The sequence below is a fragment of the Prinia subflava genome, chromosome 2 (genome assembly GCF_021018805.1).
Source record: "Prinia subflava isolate CZ2003 ecotype Zambia chromosome 2, Cam_Psub_1.2, whole genome shotgun sequence".
NCBI classification, from domain to species: domain Eukaryota; kingdom Metazoa; phylum Chordata; class Aves; order Passeriformes; family Cisticolidae; genus Prinia; species Prinia subflava.
Genome location: NC_086248.1, coordinates 53,821,581 through 53,847,737, shown reverse-complemented (window position 1 = coordinate 53,847,737; position 26,157 = coordinate 53,821,581). Strand labels below are relative to the sequence as shown.

At 36.8% G+C, this 26,157-nt stretch overlaps 1 protein-coding gene across 4 annotated transcripts in view; it reads left to right on the top strand.

Annotated features, from left to right (window-relative positions):
* PTPRK (protein tyrosine phosphatase receptor type K) overlaps nucleotides 1–26,157 on the top strand; it is a 386,603-nt gene that overhangs the window by 118,834 nt on the left and 241,612 nt on the right. For all 4 annotated transcript variants that reach the window (XM_063389974.1, XM_063389972.1, XM_063389970.1 and 1 more), the window contains exon 3: nucleotides 11,920–12,191. In XM_063389974.1, coding sequence (XP_063246044.1) covers nucleotides 11,920–12,191 — 272 coding nt within the window. The remainder of the gene's footprint in view (nucleotides 1–11,919; nucleotides 12,192–26,157) is intronic.

The window sequence follows — 26,157 nt, the reverse complement described above, 5'->3', positions numbered from 1 at the left end:
TTACCAGATCCAGAAGTGTTCTGCTATCTACTGTCACAGTCTTTTTCCTGAAATGTTCCTGTCTGCATAAATGTCAGGAACAGTTGTGTCTTTAGTTTGTGAGAAAAGAATGTACAGAGTCTATTGCTTATTTTTATCTATTTCAGTTGGAAAGAATAAAAATTCCTTTCCTTTTCTTTCCCCTAATTGCTGTGCCTTTCCATTCTATATAGGGAAATTCTGGTTAATCCTTGGTCAGTCTCAACAGGGTTGGTAGGTAAAACATAAGAGGAAAAAAAAAAATCAGATCTGTTTTCAAAAAAACCTTTTTAAGTAACTACTCTGTCATGATTAACAGCTGTGCTTATTTTCTAAATTTGTTTGATATTACCTTCATGGAGGTTTTTCTTTTTTAAAAAAAAAGTTTAACGTTAGAAGACAATACTATAAGATCATTCTCCCTTCATTTTCTGAGATGCTACTTGATTCCTGAGTATCTTATCTGGACAATCAAAACATTTGAAGTCAGTATTGTGATTCATAGTTTTTAACAGCTTCAATTTTCCTTTACGGTTTCAGCAAATTCTAATTTTGAAAGAAAAGTTTCAGACTGAAATTATATTCTTAGTTTAGGATAAATACATTCCTTTAGGAAGTACAACTGCAAAACCTTTATTTAAAAGCCTAATTGCAGCTTAAAAAAGAAAAGAAAATATCTTTTGGATGACTGGGTACTCTGATATCTGTACTGTTCACTGGAGAAAACAAAAGTGGGAAATAAATCACAGAAGATACTTGCATTAAATTACCTCTGGAACATGGGTTCAATGTCCTTATGGTCCTAATAATTAACTACAGTGCTTGGCTAATAAATATTAGAGTTAAAAGTTTGCCAATTGTCTGATGGAGGCAAGGTTCTCATCATTCGTATGGTATGTATTTGGGTAGATTTATCAGGTTTTTCATATTTTTAAGAAGTTTAAGTTAATCACATTAATTGGTGCCATGAAAATGCTCCACCTGCATGAAGTTACCAGCTATATATTATGGGCTTGTATGAATATGTTTAGTATTTTGTTGGCTTTGTGAACTTCTGTATTCAAAATAGAGGAGGATTTAAATAGCATTAGCATGTATAAACTAGCTATTTGGAAGCAAAAAGCTGTTTCAAATTTTTATGAATTGGAAGGTGTGGTGTCAGGAGCAAAGATGCAAACCTTTTGAGGTATTTTCAGAGATAAAAACAGAAATCCCCCAAACAACAAGAAAGATGGCCAAACCCCATTCATAGCTGTTGAACTTCAAGTTTTCTCTGAAACAACAGTCCTAGTTTATATGCAGTCCGTCTGCTGGCTGATCTCCTGTCGCTGGACACTGAGACAAATTATTTCTTTCAAAACACTATAAAAAAAGTTAATATGTTAGCATGAATCATTTTTATAATGCGTAGGGTTGTTTCCATCCATTTCAGGGCTATTTCCCTGTAGAAGAAAGATGATGTGTACTAGAGTGTAAAACTACTTGAGCTGCTAATCCAACTTGAGAGGCAAGGATTTTACAAGGAGAGCTTATTTATCCGTTTGTTTTAAAACAGCTAATTCGTGTGGAAAATGCGACGACCTCTCAGGCGTCCTAGGCTCCCTCCTGGCTGATGGAGATGCAGCAGACACCCAGCTACGAGCAGGTTCTAGCCTCTACTCTGGGTGTAGTGCCTTAATGCCAATCAGCTGGAGTGTTTGGGAGAGAGGAGCAGTTGGTGACTGTGGAGCAGAGGGCTGTTAGCAAGATGTGAAGCTTGAGTGTTTTGTTAATTTTTGTCATTTTTATTGGCTGTATGAATTCTTTCTGGTGTGCAATGTATATTTAGGGTTTTTAATCTAGTTTCTGTGGTAATTAATATAGTGGTGTATGAATCCCCATACTCTTGGGTAGTGCATTCCTCAGTGCATTTTTTGCATATGTATGATTCCTGGATTTTGACTGTTCTCTTTGGGTGTTGTTAAATTATTTATTATAATTATCATAGAAATACGCATTATAAGACTTTGCAATTGTGAGTTCAACATTACCATCAGTAACTGGAAAATCTAAATCATTTCAGAAGTAGCTGTTGGCATATGATCCTTTTTTTAGCCTTTTCCTTTCCATCTATGTAATATACACCTCTTTATGGGGCATTCAGTGTCAATGTACCACACTTGTTAAATTGCTCAAGTTTTTATTTTACAAATATGCATAACCATGTGTTGATGGTCTAGAAGACAGATGGAAGACTTCCTTGGAACTTAAAAAATTTCAAGGTTTCCAGCTTTTTTTCCTTAAGCAAGCACTTGAGTTCACTAGAGAGTACTGCTGTTATATTGACAAAGGCTTGACTTATGGTTGCACTCAACTGGAGTGTGAGTCACTACAAAGTGAGGTATGTACTTCAGAGGGGAGGTCAGATGATGTTTTGAAGAACAGCAAACAAGTTGCTATTAAATCTGCTTTCTGAATGCATAGGGTGAATATTATTTCCACTATTTAAACATTGTTTTATATTATTTTTCAAAACTCCTATCAGTGGTAATCCTTCCCAGCAGTTGGTTCTTAACTCGTGTTTTGCATTTAATCAAGTATTAGACAACTCCTTAAGTGTACAAGTCCTACACCTGTAAAAGGAGTAAAGCCTGGAAATAACAGAGATTCTTCAGATCACTACTGCATAAAGCAATATTCTGAGAAAAATTGATTTCATAACAAAAAACATTAATATTTGGTGCCAAGAAAAAGTGGTTGAAAGGAAAAGAATGAATATACTTCCTGTTACAAAAAAAAAAAAAAAAACCAACAAAACAAAAAAACAAACAAACAAACAAAAAAAAACAACAAAAAAAAAACCCAAACCAAAAAACCCTCTAAAAAACCCACTGAAAATATTCTATGAACCTCCCATGCTTTAAATAAGTTCTAATACTACTATAAAAAATATAGAACATTTAATTTCTTCTTCTGAAAGGTCTGTCATGGCAGTTGTAATCTGCTGTCACATATGGTAATGAGCTTTATTTAACAGTTGATGATGCTTGAGAGTAGTATTCTCAGCAGATTGTTATTTCTTGTTTTCTCATGTCACATGCTTATCCAGGGAATGACGAATTTTCTGTTTTCAGTTTCAGTATTTTAATCTGATAGGAATAAATATCTTTTCAGTGCACTTTTAATATTGTTGCTTTTGGAAGAATGACGAATATGTTAAAGACGCTCTGAGTATCAATGCACATTCACAAAATATATATTTTCCCATTCAGTTAAAATCTAAATGCCACTTAGCACTTAGGAGGGAAAAAAAAAGCCTAGAGAGTGTTTGCTGAGTATTTTTTAGCTGGCAACAAAATAAATAGTCAGTAATAAAGATGCATTTTGGTCTGCCTTTCTCTGAATACTTACAAGATAATTGAAAGAAGTTACTTGTAGCTATATTTGTAAATGGGGAAAATTCCACTTCAGTTTCCTCTCTTATCTTGATGTGTCTCTGATTCTTGTTGGACTTTTCCAGGAGCCAGTTCATTTCGCTCACCTAGGAAGAAATGAAACTTTTCTCTCCTTGCCTCTCTCAAGAGGAAGGTGCAGGAAATCTAGGTCTTTTATTATGGGATTTGTGCGTTGTTTTGCAAGGGTCTGATGAGCACAGATGGAGGAGGGTATGGGATAGGAGTAAGAGTGAATGTCAGTGGCTGTGAGCTTTCAGGTCACCTTGGCTGACATTTGTGAATTCTCTGTGAACTTGTTTTTGTGCACTGCAGCAAACACACAGCAGCATGCCAAAGACTTCAGCAAGTGCTTGGCACTGACATTTTCTGTAAGGCTGTCTGCCCTAGAATACTCTAAATGTTTTCATATTTCACTTTAATTTCTATCCAAATAAATAATGCTCCCCAGAAAGAGATAATTTGATCCCCATCTCTTGTAACATCCTCCGAAAAGTATGTCTGTTTTATCAGCATCTGAAACATCTAAATGCTGAATGTTCAGCAGTGGTGGTGATACAGTTGCATTCTAGACCTGTAGGTGGATACAGAATGGCCAACGCTGGCCTTTCATCCTGTTGGGTCTGTCACAAATATGTGGGGAACAAAACTAACTCAAAGGGAGATGTCTGTGCATTACTGCTTACCTTATCCAGTCAAGTAATATCAGAGTAGCTAACAGGAATGGTGAAGAAAAATGGATTTAAACTCTTTTCTACATCTGTTTTTCGTGCAGCGAAGTTGTTGCAAGTGTTTTTAGGTGTTGGTGTGCTCATGGGACTGGAATTTTCCCAGGAGGTTCAGGCGTGCCTTGGAGTTTGACAACTTTAGCTGCTCTGGGAACAGCTTCAGATTAAAACATCTGACTGGCTTTAGGCTGTTCAGGCACAAATGGTACCCAGTTGTTTGATATCCCAAGTGGATAGCTTCACCCCAAGTTGGTATTAACCTAGAGTTGGGAGTTTATTTGAAATTTTGCTTAGAAAAGACACTTTCTTCCAGATAGAAAGCTGTCCAATGCATGCTGCTCTTTGGGCAGCCAGATCAGCCCCTGGGTGACAGAAGCATCCTGGAGTCACTAAGCCACCATCCGTGGGGTATTTATGGGTTTGCGGCACAAATTCGGACAGTTCAGAGCTGTTGTTACTTTCATCTTAGCCATCCATTCATGGACTCTAAAGTTAAAAATTTGAGATGGAGTACCTCGCTTAATCCCTAAATAAATATGAAACTATTCCACGTGCCTTTTGGTTACTGAAATGCAGCTTACTGTTGATTAACACTGTCCTTTAATAAAGCTTGCCTGATGCACTGTATCAAACGTCATTTTCTGAATGCTTTGTTGGCAGAGGCAATTCAAAGAAGCACAATGCAAGATAAATGCTCTCTTGGACAGACAATACAAGCTTGCACTGAAAATTTCAGTTGCTGAAATTTTTCTGTCTCAAGTTTTGGAGTTCCTAAATTCTTTGTATTAGCTAAAAGGGGGAGAAAATTACCATCCTCAGAAACTGGTATGTCATCATGGTCTATTTTCTCTGCATCAGTACAAACAAGTCCACAGGATTTTGGTTTTATTTATGAGAAAACTATGAATTCCAGCACTTCCAGAGTGCATATTTTTCATATTTATTAACTTCTAAAATGTTAGTATGGAGAACAAAACTTTTGTAGCGACATCCAGCCCAAGGAACAATTTTGAGCCAAAAGTTCAGCATGAACTTTGTTGCAAATACTCCATGCCTTTGAAACATAAGAGGTTCTTTTTCCTTTCTTACTTTCCCTTTTAATTGCAAACATTTTCTTGTTCTCCTGGAATTGAATGAGTCATGGGTGATATTAGTATCAAGCCAGTAGTATCATAGTTGTAAATACTGGTAAGGTGTTATACTGCCCATGATCTCAGTTCTTTGGCTGGTTTGATGCTGGTTTTATTTGCCTTGCCTGGATCAGTGCTGTCAGCCTGTGTCCCCATTGCTTGACCTCCGTGGGTGTGGTTAATGGGGGAAGCCCAGTTGTGTGACCTTGCTGCAGAGCAGGGCTTTTGGCATCAACAAGTGCAGCCTGGAGAGCAGGACACCTTTCCTCCTCCTGTGAAATTGCAATGTCAGTGCGAAATTGATGAATTGTCCATGAGACTAAGTTTCTGTTCAGATTTGAGTGAGTGCTCTGCTTTTATTTATACAGTGTAGCTTAAAAACCTCCTTTGAGTTGGTTCTTTTAATAATTCTCATTTCCTACTGGAAGTAGGAAACCCCTCAAAAAATTTACATTCTCCAGAAGAAAAAATCCCTTTCTGTCTTGTGTATTTTTGTTGTTATTTTTAAACTCTGTAGTAAATTCAGAGTCTTATCTTGACTTGCAGTTGAGTTATGGTGCCTTGAAACTGAGCTAGGCAGTGAAGTTGAAATTCATGATCCTAATTCACCCCTGCTTTCAATTTGACAATCTGTAAAGAACTTGAAACAAGCCTTCAACAATTTGAGGCTTGTGTAGGGAATGATATTGTAAACAAGTGAAGTAAGTGGAAAGATACCTCTGAACTGTAGCCATCCAAAGAAATTTTGGAGAAATCTTGTGTTGTTTACACCAATAACATTATTTTTGAATTTTTTTAGAATGAAAGCAGGTAAAATCTGGTTATAACTATATTGAATATTTCAAGTTTGTATCAAATAATGTATCCTAAGTAAGATTATAGTGTTACAAAGTAACTTTTTTTTGGGTCCAGGAACATTCCTTAAGGAGTATCCTTAACTGATGGTGCAGGGCTCTAACAATGTCTCTAGTTTTTCTTCATAATTTCTTTGAGTTTTTTCCCTATTTTTTTCCCCTGTTCTAGGGGTGCAGACGTTTACTATCTGTTGGATAATGAGGGCAGAAGATGATGAAAAGGCTATAATTGTTTGAGGTTTTATCAAACCCAAGTGCATGGAGGTTTACCTGGAGTATATTTAATGTATTCTAGGCTTTGACTTTTTTCTTTTGAAAAGAATATCTTTCCTGCAAGAAGAAAAATTTAAGAGCTTTTTACTTTTTATCATTAGCTTTTATTTAGTCTCTTCTTGCAAATTACAGGAATACAAGTAAAGGACTGTTAAAACTGTCATGTAGAAGACATTCCCTGAAAGACAAAATGGGCATAAAAACTATTGCTTGTGAAATATAAGTTTTGTGTGAATTAATATAGATGTTTCTGAACTTTTCTTTGCAGTCTGCTTCCAGTTGCAAGCCTATTTCTCTATTTCAGTGTCTGTTCTTTGCCTGCAGTCTCTTATAAATGTTGCCCAAAACGTAATCGGGGACTATGTTACACAGTCATTATTAAAAGATAAAAAGGTCACGTAATCTCGAGCTTTAGGATAAGGCACATAAGTGCCTGGGCCCTTCACTTATTGTAATTGATATTGTCATTCACAGGCAGAGAAATTAGCACAGTATGTCCCCAAAACAGAGATGGTTTGATGCTTAGTTCTTCCTTGGAGGAAAGAGGATTTGCAGGAGCTGAAGACCAGACTGCTGAAAATTACAAGTTTCACACTTCAAATTCAAACCCATTTTTCAGGAAGCAAGGAAGTGAGAGAAAATAATTTGATCAGGAAACTGCTCTGTCACATTGGTACCTTACACTGGGCAAATTTTATTTTATATAAGTTTTCTTTTTTTTTTTAATTTTAGCATGATTCCTTAGCTTTGATTAACTGCTAGGTGATAAGAAAGCTTGGTTTTCAGTAGGGGATAAAACCTAATACTTTTCACAATTAATGAGTTAAAGAATTCATTTATTCTGAAGTGATCTGTCCTTGCCACTGAACTAGGACATCAAGTTTAATCCATATCAAAATAACTAAAAGGCAGTGAAAACTGAGGTATATACATTAATGTTCAGTAACATAGCTCAGGGAAAGTCTAGTATCTCTTATTCCATAGCTGTGTAGATGCCTTTTAGCAAGTTCATGAATTAAATGCCAAGTAGGCATCAAAAGCTTCCTGAAAAAGTGATCCTAAAGCTGAACAGTTTGCATGAACTTGGTCAAAGCTTAGGAGGCAGTGCCATTTAGCTGTTTCATTGTCTGATGTTTCTGTTTTGTGTGGGAGAGAATTGGATTGACCTTTTACATCAGGAATAACATTAGAAGCTATTAACTGGCAAATAGATAGAAGGCACTTCAGAGAAGAAAAGCTAAATGAGAGGATGGGGTTTGATTTGGAGAAATCTAAACTAAATTCAAGTAGGAAAAATTAACACTTAAGCTTCTTGGGGGAAACAAAACATATTTATGGATTTTAAAGATTGTAAATTCACAAGAATGGAGAAGATTCTTTTGGGAATTCCTGAGAGAGGGGTGAAACAGCATTATTGTTTCAAACTAGAAGAAAAATTTCAAGAAATATGTTACTGTTGAGCTGTGTGCATTTTGTAACTGCACTTACTGCCAGAGTAACTAAAGACATCATGCTGGAGCATGGTGAAAAACAGAGAGTGAAAGGAATATTTAAGAGCAATGGATCTTAGTCCAGGCACAAATGTGACTTTGGACTTTGGATGCTTTTCTTCTTTCATTTCTTCACAGCATTGTCCAAAGATGAAATTTGCCCTCTCTGTCTTGTAAGAAGAAAAATGAACTTCTGCTCTTTCATATAAAGTTTTTCTTTTTCCATTGCCCCAAATACCTTGATTTGGCTTGTTTGTTTGTTTGTTTTTAACCAGCATTTTGGGATTTAATGGAGTAACCCATTTGCAATTGACTTCCTTCTTGTTAAATCCTAGTGGAAACAGAACACAGGTTAGTGTGTTTTTTCTTCCTTGTTTTCAAGGGAAGTAGGTGTTTTACATCTGCTTCCACCTGACCTTGTTAGGCTGGTAACAACGGGGAAAAAAATCATGGAACCTGGCTCTGCTGGGATTTCACAAAACACTTAGTGCAAGTGTTAGCTAACACTAACTGCTGCTCTTTACCTTTCTGGCAACTGTGGTGTGTTGACCTTGGCCAGACCCTTACCCTGCCTTTTTTGGTCCTTTCCTCAGCAGTACAAGGGGAAAAATAGTGTGGGCAAGCTCACAAGTTGAGACAAAGACAAGGAGATCACTTTTTTTGTAAATCACGAGTTACAGACAAAACAGATTCATCTTGGGGAAAAATTAACTCACTTTTCTCCCCAGCACAAGGGGATAGGAACGGGGAGCTGCAGTCAGTCCATTGCACTTGGTGTCTGCTGCTCCTCCCTCCTCATCTGTGTCCCTGCTTGAGCCTGGAGCACCACTGTGAATAGTTAGCTGCAACACTTGCTCTAACCTCTCACTGAAAATCTCAAACAGTTAGATAATCTTGGGAATTAATGAGATTGTGAGCAGTTCCCTTTTTTTATACTTTGCATTTCTGCCAAGTCCAATAATATCTTAAGATATTATGAAGACTTTGCAATAATATAAATATTAATAGCTAAAATTAAAATATGGCAGACATATATCAATGGGGGAAAACTCCTCTAACTCTTTCAATCCTCTTGTATTTCTTTACAAGTAAAGAATTACTTTCTTACAAAAGGTGTAAGAAAGTATTATGTACATGTTCCAAAGATATAATTTTGCTGTATAGTTTACTCTGGCGTTGGCTTCTGATTTTCTTGGAGTAGGTAGATGACTGAGGAGGGAGCAGGGTTCTGTACATTTGTGGAATACAGCTGCTAAAGTTTTTTAAAAAAAAGGAGGAGAAGGGAAGCTGTTTCCAAGAGGGTGAACAGATGCTTTGGCTTTGTGATAAATGGTCTAGGAATGCTATCTGGAGCATTTCATGAAGTGCTGTAGGACTAACATGTAGGTAGATGTATGCAAATTCACTGCTAAGTATTTTTAAATGTTGAAAAATGAGGTTGAGAAAGTGGAGTACTGTAAAATATGTTGATACGTTGAAAATATATGTTGAAGCTTCCAAAGGCTATAGCACATTCCCTTACTATAGAAACAAGATCTTTAAATACTTCTAGTTTATTTGTTGTAATTTGAGTTTGATTTTCTTTTCCTTCCAATGGTTTTATCCTGAGAGAAGCTGAGAGAAACATTTAAAAAAATCTGCAAAAGTTCATTGTTATATTATGTTTCTTCCTTCCCACTCTCCCAAAGTTCATCTTCAGAAAATGTTGGGGGGGTTATCTTCTTCTGTATCTTAGCTTTAGAAATATTAGAAGTTTTTTTGGTTTTGGTTTTATTTTTTGTTGTTGGGTTGTGGGTTTTTCTTGGTGGTTTTTTTTTTTTTTTTTTTTTTTTTTTTTTTTTTTTTGTAGGAAAGGCTGAGTTGCTTTTTGTGTATTGCTTAAAAATATTTACAAGATACAAGTAACAAAGGCAAAGAGGCGATTTAGATGGCCATGGACAATTAGTGCTAACAGTGTGGGAAGCAGTCTGTAATTTTTTGCTGAATGTTTTCAATTTTTCAACTCTTATGTGGAAGGAAAAAAAGCCAAATTGCTGATGTACAGCCTCCCCCAGCCACATGCATAGTATTTAGTAACAAAACTTTTGAACATCTCAATCTCCAGTCTCATGATCAGGTGCTTATAAGAACATATGTATTACTAAAATAGAGATTACAAACAAGCATATTATTAAGTTTATTCTAGAATCAAGGGACATAAAAATTGCACACCAGTGGATGTGGTTTATAAACACTTTCTCAGGCAGTCATCAACTGATTCTAGACAATAGTCTTTAAAGACTTCAAGTAACAACAAACCTAAATAGTATAATAAGATTCCTTTATATTTTTATAAATGGCTATTAATGATGAAGAAATAACCAGGAATTGCTACTTTACCAAATTCATCAATAGAAAAATAAATAATGGATTCTGCATATAATAAATGTGAACTGGTTGCTTATGTTACATTATAGTAGTTTTCTTAAAGCCTTCTTTTAAAGATGACTACTATAAATATAGATTTCAATGCACTGTGCTTTAATAAGAATAGTTTTCATTCTACAGTGTTTCTTTCTCTTTTTATTGCCTAAGTTTTTTAGCGCAAACTTGCTTTACAGGCTAGTAAATTAGCATCTCACACAGATGATGTAATCCATGTACATAAATTTTCATCTTTTTCTGAGCAACAGCTTGTGAACAATTTTCAGAATGCCTAATACAACTGTTTAGGACATACTAGAACATGAGAGTTCCTTATTTGTCTAAAAATCAAAGGATAAAATTCGACATACAAAATGATAATATGAATAAAATGATAATTCCCTATGAACATACTTCATAGGAGATTTTTCACCAGTATACATGTATGTACCCCCAAGACTTTTGTGAGACTATTCATTTGGGCAAATGTTCACAAATCCATTATTTTTTAAAAAATTTAGGGTAAATTTTTTCTCTTTTTCTGAAAAAGGCTCTTTATTGTGATGCCCTTTGACACTGAAAGTAAAACGAAAATCTCTCAACAGGAAGATCCTGGAATCATTAAGCATATGGGTAGGAAAACTTAGGTTAGGAAAATTTCCTGTAGCAATGATTCAGATTGTATCTTGAATTGTATTTTCTCACTTAGTTGGTTGGAAAGTTCAGCCTGGCATACCCTGTCTAGCAAGCTTTCTCCTGTGGGGTTCACTCAGTAGGTAGTAAGTACCTGGTCTGGAGTTGTCACTCTTGAAGAAATGGATCAGCTCCAGGCCAGGTTAGATGGCAGCCTGTCTTTACCATCTGTTCTGCAGGACAGACTGATTCATTATTGCTGCCTGTATAGCATGTTGAAACATATGATTTCCACTTTCTGCCTTTGTAGCTAGACAGGCGCAGCCTGTATTTGTAATACACATTTACAAGATAGACACTCTCCTAGCTGTAGAAACTTCTGTTATCCCCTTAAATCCATTGGAAAATGAAGTAGCAAACAAAACTTTTCCAAGTAAGTTTGGCTTGATGTCCTAAGTCAGCTATTTCCATTGCTAATATCAAACAAATATCCATCTCAAATTCCAGTCTGCCTCTTTTTTGGGGTAGAAAAGAGTGTGATAAAGCTGCATTGAGGAATGTTTTTCTTTGTTTTGTTTTCAGAAAATCGCTGAGCAAGTTGAGAGAATTTTGGCCTCAGTGACCTCAGAATAACTATGATCCTTTGCTTCTTTTGCTATTTTTTCCCATCCGTGATCCTATTTCCAATTATCTGATCCTAAAACAAGAGAGAGAAGAGTTTGTAGGTGGAGGCATCTAAAAAGGTCCTCAGAGATATGGGATATCTTCTGTAGGTACTGCTTCAGTCATATGTCTAGCGATTTTATAGCTTGCTGGATTTCATGCTACTTGAATTTTGAGGTTTCTGGGATAAGAAAACCTATGCATTTCATCCTTTTTTTCACAGTGAACAACCTTAGTATTTATCTTTTTCCTTATTACCATTTTTTTTTCCCCTTTCCTACTCCTCCCTCTCTTAGGATCATACATGATAGTGATTTCATCAGACCATGACCCTGGAGAAAAGACTCGACTTCAGCTTCCAACAATGAAAGAAAATGATACTCACTGCATCGATTTCAGCTACCTTCTGTACAGCAAGAATGGAGGAAACCCAGGCACTTTGAACATCCTCGTTAGGGTGAACAAAGGACCACTGGCTAATCCCATCTGGAATGTCACTGGTTCCACTGGCAAAGACTGGCTTCGAGCAGAGTTGGCTGTCAGCACTTTCTGGCCCAATGAGTATCAGGTAAACTTGCAATAAATTCACACTTTATAATGTTTACTGCAAGGTCCTATTCACTTTGTGTTGTTTTGATCTGTTATGATGGAGTATTCTCCTAGTGTTCTCAAGTAATTGTTCCATTCAATATAAATAATTGTATAGGAATGGATATTTTTTATAGCAAGTGATTGTCCAAAGTTATCTGTTATTGTATAATAGGAAAAAAAATTAGCTGGAAAAAAGCCTTGTTAAAAGAAATGGTAAGGTTAAAGTCCAGGAACATCAAAAATTTTAAACTCCCACAAATAAATTGCCTGTGCAACTGTAATTTGTACTTGTCTTCCCTCCTCTTTTGTGTATGCCTGTGTTGCTGTTTCTAATTACATGACTGTAAACTGTGTTTTTTTCCACATGACATTTGCTTCATTTGCTGTGCAGGCAGAATGGTGCTCACCTAATGAGCAGCTGTTCAGGATGTGCTTTTTTTCCTGTCTGCTTGCTCTGGGGCAAAACCACCTGCAGCCTAGGCCTGTTGTTCGGAGGAAAAAATTGTTTTGTTATTGCTAGATGCTGTTATTTGATTTGTTTGACCGACCTGAGGAAGTACCTGCACCTGTTTTACTCAGTGGGTATTTGGTGTGAAGGATGAATCTCATACATGGGCATTTTTGTTCTGGTGTTTAGGACTGGGAAGAGTTGGGTTACATGTGCTCACCTGAATTGTTACGCCGTGAGGTGTTAGTGTGCTTACAGGCCCCACACCTAAATATTTGTCATTAATGCTCTTGCAAACAGGATGTTTGGATATTCAGAGTAGTTATTAAATGAAGGAAAATGGCTGCTTTATTGATGGTTTTGTAGGAATGTATTTTAAAAGTGCCTTTATCTAAAGTTTGTTGCAATTCCCCACCCATTCCCCAATAATTTTGTTATTATCAAAATAACATCCGTAAACAAACTTTGGTGCAAGCAGCCTTACATATACTGTGAAAATTATGTCATTTACTATCATTTTATGGGAGTTTTTTTGGGTTTTGTTTCCCTGGGTTTAATGTTTTTATTTACAAAGAAATTTTCATCTACCAGTGACATTGGTACTGGGTAGAATCTGATTTAGAGTTCTGGTTTCAAAAAGCTTGGCTTTTGAGGGTGTGTTTTATTAACTCTTTTTATGTTGCTAGAACGTAACATTTGGTGTCCTTAAACAAAACTCGGGAGCCTTTTATAACAGAACAGTAGTGATCAAGTATAGCAGCATTATATGCAGTAAATCAAGTTTCTGCTGACAGATGGCCGGGCTTGACAATGAGATTGGTGGTTGGAGCCTTATCTTAGCAATGTGGCCATTTTTCACTTATGTTATAACCTTCACATTATCTCTCCATAGACTCTGCTTAAATTTGTTCTTTCCCTTGCTTGGTCGTCCAAAACAATATTGAAATCATGTGTAACCCAGTTTGTGTTTAAATTAAACATAAGCCTGGAGTAGAAGTGGAGGACTGCTAATGCAACCTGTTGTGATTTGTGGCCAACTTGCACAATTGCTTTTATGAACAGGAGGGGAAATATGCATGCTATCTATACATAACTGCTTTTTGCACAAACAGGGTTGGAATTTTGGTGATTTTGGTTCTTTTAGCTCTCAGGGTTCTGGTTCAACATTGCTATTGGTAGATTTTTGTTTATTTGGTTTTTTTTTCACTTTGGGTTTTTTCCCCTTAGTTTTCGGTTCACTTATGCTTTGGAATGGAAATATTGTTTTCATTTTTTTCATAGAGTTCCATGCTGTACAGTTGTAGCCTGTGATTTTGGCACTCTTATCTACTGTTGGTCAATGAGTTTAGATAGCAGTGAGGAAAAGAAGTACTAGTATCTATAACAAGATGGAAGCGGTTCTTTACTAACCTGGGAATCTGATCCCTGCCTGTACACGCAAGGTCACTGCTAAAGATCACTGCTGAGCACAACTGTTTGCACGCACTTTGTTACAATCAGGTCAGCTTCACTGCCATTTCCTTCACTTTTAAGGGAGGGAGGAGAGTAGAGATTATCAGAGGCTGAAGAGTACAGGTTGCACTCTAAGGAAATCTCGTGTGGTGACTTGGAGGTTAGCAGCATGGCCAAGTAAGTTGTAATAACAGTTGCACCTTGGCTAATTAGCTTCTAAACAGCCTGTCTGTACTCTGCTGTGCTCTGTTGAAACATTACTGCTTCCTGTTCAAAACTAGCACAGTGTTTTTACATGTCATTCTGGTTTATTCAGTTTATGCATTTTTGGATGGATATAACACTTCCTTTTATTCACAGGAATATATTATTCAAATCATCTATTTCCTTAACTTTCTTTAACTCTCTTCTTCTGGGCAATTATTTATGTATTTATTTTCTGACAAAACATAGTACATAGTTTATTATAATCAACCAAACCATAAAAACATAATTTATTATTCAAAATATATAAAAACATAGTTTATTATAATAGCTTTACTGGTTAGAAGTTTTAATCTAGTTTTGTACCCTGTCTTTTCTGGGAGATAGCAGCGGAAGATGGTTAGAAGAGTTCAGGAACAGTACAAACTCATAGTAGTACCTCTCCTAAAATACACTTCCAGTGCTGAGCATATATGTAGTTCAAAAACTTTAGGCTTAAGAGCCTAAGCCTTTCTGTATTCTTCATAGTGTGGTTTTTTTTTTTTTTTTTTTTTTTTTTTTTTTTTTTTTTGTTTTTGTTTTTGTTTGTTTGTTTTGTTTTGTTTTTGGGTTTTTTTGTTTGTTTTTGTGGGTTTTTTCCTTTTTTTTTTTTATGATTTAAGCTTCTAGTGTCTACAGTATATATGACAGAGAATTCTGATGTAAATTCCATGTTAGGACTGCTCCTGGGGGTTTCTCCAAGCCTGGGGCCTGTAATTCTTCAGTTGTCATCTTTTGCATTTGGGGAGTTTCAGAAGTCCTGTAATGATGCAATCTGTCTCCTGTCTCCTGCAAGCAAGGCATCTGCAACCACTATTCTGCTTGTTTAACATGCAGATGAACTCTCAAAGAAAAGAGTTTGACTAGACAATCCCTTTATCACTCTATTGGAAATATGCCACCTTTGACCTGCCTCAACTTTGCTTCAAAGTAGCAAAGGAAAAATAATTTGCTATTTTTTTTTGTTGTTTAAATGTTGTCATTGACTAGGAGTTTTGTCTCATTGTTTTCTTTGTTGGTTATTACTGTAATTAATTTACTTTAGTTGAGACATTTATTCCTGTCTGGATGAATTGTTCTGTCTAATGCTTCTGTTCATTTCCCAAGTTCTCTCCTGCTTTGCACAGTAGGGGTTATCTGACTGCTGAGGGCTGTCTTTTCCTTTCTGCTTCTGTCACAGTCATTTTTCCACTTCCCTTGCTACTCATGTCATCCCTTTATAGTTTGGTTTTGTGTGTTTGTGGTTTGTTTGATTTTTTTTTTTTTTAACATTGTCTCCCAAATTCCCTGTTTGCTATTTTTTGTATGGTCTCCTTCTCAGCCTCTGCAGATTTGCTTTGCTTCCACAGGATCCAGTCTGTGCTTGCTCAAGTATGAGGTCCACTTTGTAATGTGAACCATGGACTTTGCAGTTTTTGTTTTATATTAGGTATCTGATGCTTATATCAGAGATTGATAAATAAAATCTTGACTTGGAACCGTAAATTTCAAACTTATAAAACACTAATTCCTTGGTTTCTTTATGGTTCTTTAAAAATTCACTATACAGCAGTGGTGCTCTGTAGTTTAGCAAATGTGCTTTCTGGGATACTGGCTTCATAGCAGTGATGTTGCACCTGGAAGTAGCTAATAAAGTAAAAATACTGAACTGCAGTGAGCAGAAGGTCTTATATCAGTTCAGAAATACTGCAGGGAAACTCTGAAAGCCAAATAATTTTCTTGCAGAATTGTGAATCCTGATCTGGCTAATTAATTTGTTCTTTATTATAATACTGATGATTTATAGGATTTGCAAAAGTTTAAATTGCTCAGATGTCTTGGAAAATTACTTTCCTTTATGATCCCGAAAGGTCTTGAAACTGTAATAGAAGTATAACAGGAGGATGGTAGACTGAAGATTGAGTAATTGTGTGTACTATTGGTCCATATGCCACATAAGGTAGGAAACAGATTTCATGTGAAATATGAGAATTTGTTGTCTTTTTGGATCAGTTCACTATTCTGAACTCGTAGACATGTGAGACTCTAAACAAGCTGCATGCTGAAAAATTTGGGAAGATGGGCGTTAGATGTGATTTAGTCATTTGGTATAGCTAAGGAAGAAAAGCCACAAATGAAATTAAAAGTACCTATGTGAACTGCATAGAACTGAGTTATAGGCTAACTTAGAAGAAACCCAGCCTCCTAAACTCCAACTTCCTATTTATAAGGCCAATGTCCCTTTTTTATATATGATCTTTATCCTTGAAATATCCAGAAAGTGCAAAAATCTGAGAAAAAAAAATCAGGAACATTCCAAAGGACTGACATTTTCATAGGCCTTTATTTAAAATATTTTGGAATACAGGAAATTACTGACAATACTACCAAAGACACACTTTACAAATAAAACTTGGAGCCAGTGCATTTTTTTGTCTACTTAGTCCACTAGGCTAGTGGAAAGTGCTTTATTTGAAAGATTTGAGCAACACTGATAAGCAGCCAACCAGTTAACGCTGCAACTCTCTGTATATGTCTTGGATGTTCAGTTGCAAGACAGTGAAAATTGTCTGATGGAAATCTCATCATGAGGAGGGGTTCAGGGGCAGAGGAGAGTGGTCTGTAACAGTGTGTGAGAGGCAGTGCTGAAGTAGGCTAAGTTGTCTGGGAAAAGACTCGATTTAGAGGAATATGACAGAGTTCTCCAAAACCCACACAAATGTAAGGGGGAATCCTCTTCCAGTTCAAGAATTAGGCACCTTTTTGGTCTGGTGGGTAAACTAGACTGAAAAAGTGAATGGAGGTTGATCCGACTGCAGGCTTTAGACCCATGAATGTGCCTGACAGAAAGAGCTGTTGTGGATGCCCAGCCCTCTCCACCCCCCAAGTGGTATGTGCTTTACTTTTTTTCTGGATTCCTAAATGTATTTTTTTTTTTTTTTTATTCTATGGTTATTTAAGCCAGCTTGGTCATATTTTGTGTAAGTTTTTGTCTGGCTGTAGAAATAAGAGCTAACTTTGTCTACCACTACCACCCCTACACCCATTTCTCTTGGCTCTTTTCCCCTTACCATTTCCTTTTGATCTCACTTAGGGTAGTATAATATTTTAGACTTTTTAAAATTGAAATTTAAAATTAACCTTTTAAATACTTCAAGTTTCTAAGGATTCTCAGAAATAAAGTATGAATTAGAACTTTCTTGAGGGGTGGTTGATATTTCATTCTAGCTGAGATATAAAAATTGCTTCCTAAAATGTGTTAGTAAAAGATGCATTGGCTGTACAATTAAAGAAATAAGGGAATAGTTAATAAAATGCTTTTTTCCTTTTCTTAAACTTGGAACAGCTTGTGATTGCAGGTAGTATGTCACTGAAATATTCCTTGTGTAGGTGCATCATTTAGCACTCTTTTTGAGGAATAACTTCATTGAGAACGCTTTGTGGCTCCTAAGAATTTAAGGTGACTGCCAATAAACTATTTTATTTCATTACTGCACAGTGAAATGGCCTAGACCTTTGTTTCCTTTGTCCTCCTTCTTTCCTTCATAGGTTTCACCAGATGAAAGCACTTTTAACAGCCTTACTACTTATCACTATCTCTAATGTTTGAAAATATCTCCAAAGAGGAATGATGTTGTTTTCTCATCAGAAACACTTTCTACACCCCTAAGTGTTCTCCTGACTATTACTTGCTAGGCAGCACTTAATCAGAAGACTTCTTCTTTATACAGTTAATTGAAGAGTTAGTTAGAGAAAGACTTTTTAAATAATGAACTTTCTTATTGCTTTTCCAAGCCTTGATAGTATAAGCAAAACACCAGCTTTTTTAACTGCTAGGATAAACATGAATGTGTGCAAGCATATCTGTCACATTTCTGTCTCATTTCTTCCAGGATATTTATTGATTTGGTGAGGACAAAACACTGCATAATTTCCAGTAAAGTGATTACCAGAACCATTTTAATAATTTAGTTCTGCAGATCACAAAGCACTCACAGCTGCCAAAGGACTTGTACAAATGCTGACTTGTTCTAGCACTCAGACTGGGAAATCACAGTGCAGGGAGTGAAAGTGAGCACTGCCCTAACAAGCCTCGTCACAGCTGAAGTGCCAGCATCTACGTTTTCAGTAACAACAGAAGTACAGAAGATGTCTCGGAAACTCTTCATTTTTTTCTTAGAGATGACAAACAGGCTTTGACTGTTAGTTCAGATCTGTGGCATTGTTTCAGTAGGGGATGTTCTGCAGGCCAGCCACAGCATGCTTTCTTTCAATCCAGAGTTAGCTCATTTATGAGCCCAGGAACTTCCTGAGGGATAAGGGAATGATGGTGGTGGGAAAGCAGGTAAACAATGATGATATATGCTGTTGGCCTCCCCCTCTTTTTTAAAATTTATTTAAGAACTTTAAAAATGACTTAAGGAGAGGTATATAATAGCTTTCCTAGCTTGATGGGTTTGACTTTTACTAGCCTGTTTAATGAGACCTAATTTATTCTGGGGTTTGCTGCATTAAAAAAGGGCTAAGCTGATAAATGAGTGTCAGAGAATTTTTTCAATTAAAAATAGAATAAATTATTGTTAATCAGGTAAAATGTGTCAGATGTGTCTAAGTCAGTCATCCAAGCTGTACTTTACCATTGCAAGCAGAGATAGTTCTGACCCCACAAGACACCTAGAATTCTCTTCTGGCAGAGGTGTAGAAGAAATTACTTTGGATGCCTTGGCTTTTACAGGAACTGTAGAACCTGAGCAATTGGTTTTGCTCCTCATTATTAGTCCTAGAGAATAACTGAATTCATAGAATTTTGATGCTAACAAGTTTGTATTCTGAAAAAAGAAATGTCAGCAGTTTACTCCTTCCGTTTTCCTTTGTTTAAAATTTTCAATATTATCTTTTCCACTGCTTTTCTTCATTATATTACAATTTATGAGTAAAAAGCTTCCTTTTGTTCTATTGTGCTCTGGGTTTCTGTGCTGTATGTATAGTCTGAACTTAAAGGAGAATAGAAATATACTTGAAGTACTGAAGGTATTGTAAGGAATTACATAGCTCTACATACAAGATTCTTCCCTTCTCTTTTTCCATCAAATAATGTAGTGCCAATGAGGCTGATGAAGATCTTGACCTTTTTTCACTGTTCCTTTCAAAATAATGATTATCTTCAGGGTGAAGTGATTAAAATGTAGTAGATGCTTGGTGTTTTCCAAGGCAGAGAAAGATTTGGAGGTTAGTATGACATGTGAATCTGTTTTATGAATTACATTAACAATTACCTGAAAATCTTAAGTGGAAGACTACTGGCTGTAAACTCATGAGGACTTCCTTTCAGATAAATATGTAACATTTCTAGCTGGTGCTTAATTTCTGGGGAGATATATGTGACTTTAACCTCAGTACTCTTCCAGGAAATGTTCCTTGCATCTGCAAGGTGGTATGCAAATTTTGTATTAACCTTGATTACCAATATTATGAAAAGCCTGTAGCATTCTCCTCCCTGTCATACTGCAAGCACTGTCAGGCTGTGAAGTAGAAAACACAGTATTGCTAATCAGCCATCTCAGAGTGCTTGATTAATTTTTTTTTTTTTCAGAAATACAAGATTGACTTAAATCATGATGTGTAAATAATGAAGTTCTGGATATGGTTAGTTTTGTCAAGATTATTCTTTTTTAGGATTTTAGTCTGTAGTTGAAAAGCATAATTACTTGTTCTTATGTAGAAGCTCAGATTTTGTCATGTTTTTTATCAACTTCTGCAAGATCCTATCCCTAAGAAAAATTGTGAATATCACACTATCAAGGAGCTGGCAATGATATACTCTTCCACTTGGCTCTTTTATTCACATGAAAAATGAAATGAATGAAAGAGGATTATGGCAGAAATAAGTGATATACTCTTGAAATAGATGGTTAAAAGAAAGCAGAAATTGATAATACTTTCATTTCATTATATGAGTTCTCAAAAGATTGAGTAATGAATTGTACTCTGCTAGAGGTTTTTGGACTACCTCTAAGTAAAAGAGAATAAAAGAAAAAAATATAATGGTGCAGTATTGAATCATTATCAGAAAGTTCACTGAAATCTCTGTACTTCAAAACTGGAAACCAATCAGTCTCCAAATTCATGGGCCTTGAAGAGCCAGGGTTTTTAGTTTAAACATCTGAACTTGTCAGTTCAACACTGATAAGATATATTTTTTGGTAATTTTTGCTGTGAAGCACTGTGTGCTGCCAGTAGTCTGGATTTTCCCTGACCATCGCCAACTCCCACCCGTGTCTTTGGTGCTGTGGTTTAACCCTGGCTGGCAACGAAGCCCCAAACAGTCCCTTCCTCTCTTCCCTCTACCTCCCTGCTGGGATGGGGAAGAGAATTGGAAGGGCAAACCCAAGAAAACTTGTACATTGAGCTAAAGACAGATCAATAGGTAAAGCAAAAGCTGTGAGTGCAAGTAAAGCAAAACAAGGAGTTAATTCACCACTTCCCATGGGCAGGCAGGTGTTCAAGCATCTCCAGGAAAGCAGGGCTCCATCACATGTAACCATTACCTCAGAAGACAAATAGCATCATATGAATGCCCCATCTTTTCCCTTCTTCTCCCATCTTTATATGCTGCGTGTGATTCCATATGGTGTGGGGTATCCCTTTGGTCACCTGTGTGTGTGGGGACTCAGCAGTTCCGGCTGTACCCCCTCTCACCCAGCCTACTCACTGGAGGGGTGGTGTGAGAAGCAGAAAAGGCCCTGGCTCTGTGCAACCACTACTCAGCAGTAACTAAAACATCCCTGTGTTATCAATGCTGCTTCCACCACAAATCCAAAACACTGCCACATGCCAGCTACTATGAAAAAAATGAGCTCTACCCCAGCCAAGACCAGTACAGTTGGAAAAAAAATACTGAGAATTATGCAGCTACTTAACTTTCTTTCGTCCTTTTCTGACTTTTGTTATTTAGGGCTAGATGAAATGCTCAAGAGGAATTTTTGAGTATGTGCACACCCTACTATAATGTATTGGTTGTTTTGATGGTTTTATTTAAAATATTTTCTCTTTTTCTAATTCTAAATGGTGAACAAGCCTGAGGCTTGGAGTAAAGTCAAAAGGTATTCTTCATCCAGACTAGTATGTAATAGGAATCCCATGTTGACTGGTGATATGACCTCCTCAGAGAGAAATAAGTACCTCATATCTTTATAATTTTCTCTACCCTACATATGCTTCTTCTCTGAAGTTTAGACTTCAGTTGAGGTGACATTGGAAAAACAACTGAGATAGTTGCTCTGAAAGAGAAAATTATCAAAATTCAAAGCTGGGGGGAAGTGTATCAATTTATTTGTGCTAGAATCACATTCTGATCAAATGTACAAGGTCTGTGTACTTAAACAAATAAACAAACTGGTATTGAATTTTCTACTTTGTCCAAAAGATATTACAAAGCATTTTAAAGTCACCCTCACCGTCCTTGCCCCTCTTAGCAGAGTGAAGTAAATTATACTACTGTTCTGGAAGTTCTGAAACACCATCTGAAGTAGAACAATTTTCTGGCCCTAAGATAGTGATGGGAAGTTTGCAAACAGACAATTGCCCTGTGGGAGATAGAGCAATGGCACAGTCAGGCAGATAGTTCTCCGGGCTTCAAGCCAGGAATGATTGCATTGGTGTCTTTACAGAGATGTTATTTTCCTCTTAGAGAGTTCTTCCCTTTCCTAGTTAGTTATGGAGCTCCTTCACTATTTTCTTTAAATGTCTTTATGTGCAACTCCCAGAAGATTTAAAGAATTGGTATAAAACTTTTTGGAATGGATTCCTTCTCCAAAGTACCTTGACTACCTAGAAGTGCAACCTAAGCTGTTTTTTTCCTGGTGTTTTTTTGGTTTATTTGTTTTAGTTTTTAGTAGCCTCAGTGTCTTCTGGAGCCTTTTTGTATGTCATCCATGAGACTCTTTCATGTACTATTTGTTTGCTGGAGTGGGTCCTGTAGCTGGAAACCTTTGGGGTTTTGTTGATGCATGTGCCAGGATTATCGCATCTCTCCTTGTGTCACAGACAAGCAACAGCAAATGGAAGTCCAACAGTGCTGTTAGTGCTGGACAACTGCAAGGCAGGGCAAAGATATATTTTCCATGCTCATGGAAGGTACAGATTGTGTGGGCACCCCTGCTAATGCAGAGCAGAGGAGTTAATGGGGCTGTTGCAGTGTCACTTTAGTGACCTGCTGTCAGTGTGAATATCATATTTACTGAGGGTGGTTGTGTGTGCCTATTTGGTGCTTGTGTGTGACTTCTAGAAATTTCATGATGTAGATTTTTAGTCAACTTTATGGCTTGGACTACTTTTTTGCCATAATTTTCACTTTTGCTCTCTTTGCTGTGTTCTCCAGGCAACGAATGTATCTCACAGATTGTGCTTTATTTGCTAGGTAGTGTCTGTTGGAAGAAAATATCTGTCACCTGGAAGTAGTAGTAGTAGCAGTTTTCCGCTATTTATGGAATGAAATTACTTGCAAGCAAGGAAATCGTATTTGTTCAATGTGAATGAGTATGAAAAGCTTTTAAAAAAATTGAATAACACAAGGCCAGTGATTCCAGTCTTCCTAGTGCATTGTTGAGTTACTGAAAGAGAAATCAAATATTAGGGAATTTGTGGTAGCACTCAACTGGTGATGGCCTTAAGGCACCAGACAGAACAAGAGAATTTTGTAACTCAGTGGAAATACGAGTTTCTGGGGGTATCATCCTACCATTGATTTTTGTAGACAGAAGAAGAAACAGCAGTTGTTCCAGATTCAACAGCAGACACCTAAAGGATCTGCCTGCTTAGGGCATTTCCAGTGTGCCTTGCAAGCCACAGAAAACAAGGAGAATGGAATGAGTGATGATACTGCATCTTCCAGCTGTCAAACTTCAGCAGTAAAAGTTTTTATCTAGTGTATGTGGCTGCCCTTTGGGTGTGCATTATGCTCATGTCATGTAACTTTGGTGGGTTTCATCATTAGTTAATTTGGTTGGACCAGATTAGCTTCAGGTATTGCAGTTTGCTGGTTCACTTCACAAGTAGATTTCATCTGAAAATGAAAAAAGCCCCCAAGAAACAAACCCAACTCGCAAACAGTTCAAAAAAAAAAGTCTTTTGTCTTTGTGGACTTCTAGGCAGGAATGGAGAAAGATAGCCTTCGTTTAGTCTGATTTTCCTTTTTCCTTTCTCTTTGTGAGAATTTAAAGACACACATGCTCAGGTCCACACTCTCTCATGTCAGTTGATCCCGTTTCTCAACCTTTTCCTCTGTGCTTAAGGAATTACAGTAAACTTTCAAATCTCCAGAAAATGAATTAAGAAACAGTTACAAGCTGCATCCTCTGTCTTTCCCCCTCCCTTCTTTTTTTTTTTTTGTGTTACTTTTTGTATTCAATATAAGCACTTTGTTGTGTGTTTGCACTGGCAACTGGTTCTCTCCTTCAGAGGGTTAGTGGTTAAAAGAAAACCAGCCACTGATACGCCTGAATTGCCATGTTTAACTTTGATGAATTGAACATTGTTATTTCTCTAATTCTGCTCCCTGCCTCCCACTTCTGCTACACCCACAGCTGCAGGCAAGAGGACTGTAATGCTGGTTCTTCCCCACCACTGTCCATTTTTCATCTTTCCCAGCTTCTGTCCTTGGAAGAGATGCAGAGGAAGGCGGTGTTGGTCTTCCCTCTGCACTGCCACAGGTCCTACCCTGCTGAGAAGTTGTTTTCAGGATGCTGTTTGGCCTTCTCCTTTGATAGGGTGAATATGTGCTGCCCTTGATGCTATGCTTGTACTTATAAAAAACACAAATGGAATCCCTCCTTAAACAAAAAAAACCCCAAACCAAAACAAACCAAAAACCCCCCAAAAAACAAAACAACAACAAAACACCAAAAAACCACAACCACAAACAAACAACCCCCCCCCCAACCCAATAATTATTAATGGTGAATAATAATGCCACCACCAAAAAGACCACCACCCTTAACCAAACCCTTCCCTTTTTCCATGATGGTTAGCTAAGGGGATAAGTTCTTGTTACTATATTTCTAATGTTTTTTGGTGTAAAACTTAAATGCAGAATAACAATCTGGTTTGTTTTTTTTTTGTGGGAAAGGGACAAACTATCACATTGATCCAAATTTATTTCCTATATGAACTGGATTATTAAACTATTTGTAATGTACTGAAAGCTGTGATAAGTTCTCAAAATATGGTTATGGTTTTTTGATACAGGTTAAAATATCAAGCAGCTTGCTATGCATTTCCAGGTTGCTAAACAGTGTTTCTGTCATAGCCAGAAGATCAGTTATTCATTGTGAGACTTAACAGAGAAATCAGAACAAAACTGAGATTTATTTAGTTGGCACATTTTAACTAGAAATGATACATGTGATGGGATTTGTGTGTATGAGCAAGCATGTGTTTGCATCAGCCTAGGTTTTTTACTTTTGTTTTTACAAGGATAAAAATTAGCCCTAAAGTAAAGCATTATCTTTGTCCCTGCACTTAAATATGAGGTCTTAACAGTATATATTTGAACACTGAAATGGAAATTAGCAGCAGCTGTCTGGTTTTCCAAAAAGAGCTGGAACATCAGATGTGCTTATCTTGGTAGCATTGAATTCAATCTGAATTACACTTCTGGGTGTTGATTTACTACTATTTGTCCAAAGTATAACGTGTAGCATAACCAATATTTTTTGAAATGCTATGCAAGTAGTTTCAGTTTTGCTTGCCTTGTTTCAGAATTCCTACTGAAATGGAACATTGCATGCATTTTAATGTATTATTTGTTTACATATGTTAGATAAATGTGGCATAGCACGTTGAAACAGAAAAATGTGTTAAGTGGGTATTTTGTCACAACAAAACAGTTAAATCAGACACAAGCTTTCTTTAGCTGTAGCTTTACAGAACCATTGGTTAGCTTCAACACATTTGAATAAAGATCTACACCCCAAATTAAAAACGTTCTCCCCCCGCCCCCCTTTTTAATCTCTTCCAAAGTTGTAAGAGTAAACCTTTAATTTTTCTGGAATTCACTTCCCCCCTACCCCCTTTATTTTTTTTCTTTCTCCCCCTCCTTTTTTTTTCTTTCTTCCCCCCGTCTACCCCCACCCTGTCCCCCTCCCCTTTTCAAGGCTATCGTGTGTGAAAAGATAGTACTGAAAAGTGTGGCTGCTTCAGAACCTTGCTGGCTGTGGTCAGATCTACGTCGGCAAAATCAGCTGAAACACAGGTGCCTTTGCTTCTGAAGTTAGAGAGAGTTTTATTTTGAGCAAGTGTTATGTCTTATTCTGAAAAAGAAGTGACAGGATCAGTAGCAGGGACAATAAACTTAGTTTCTTTTACAGATATTTTAATAATAATATAGAGGGTTATAATTTTACTCAGAAGTAAAGCCATAACAACAGTAAGTAATTTTCTTCTCCATTTTAGTTAGATGGTTAATTAAATTGGGAAAACTGTTTCTCCATTTTAAAATACAGAATAGTCCAGCAAACCTGCTGTAAAGTTAAAACCGGTTCTGCAAGTCCTGAGTATGGCTGAGATTCAAGAGCAGTTTCCCCTCTGTGGAAGACCTTCAACCCAAACCCTGCAGAAAGCACCTTGCTAACTAATGTATTCCAAATTCTTGTACTTTTTCAACAATCTTTTCTGACAAGTTTGAGGGAAGACTGCTTTAGTTTGAGCCATGATGGCAGCAAAGCATAGCACATGAAAAAAAAAGTTAATTGTGTTATTTTTCAAATGCAGCCTTCTTGATGCAATTTAACTTCCTTTCTTAGCAGGTTCGTGCTGTACCAGT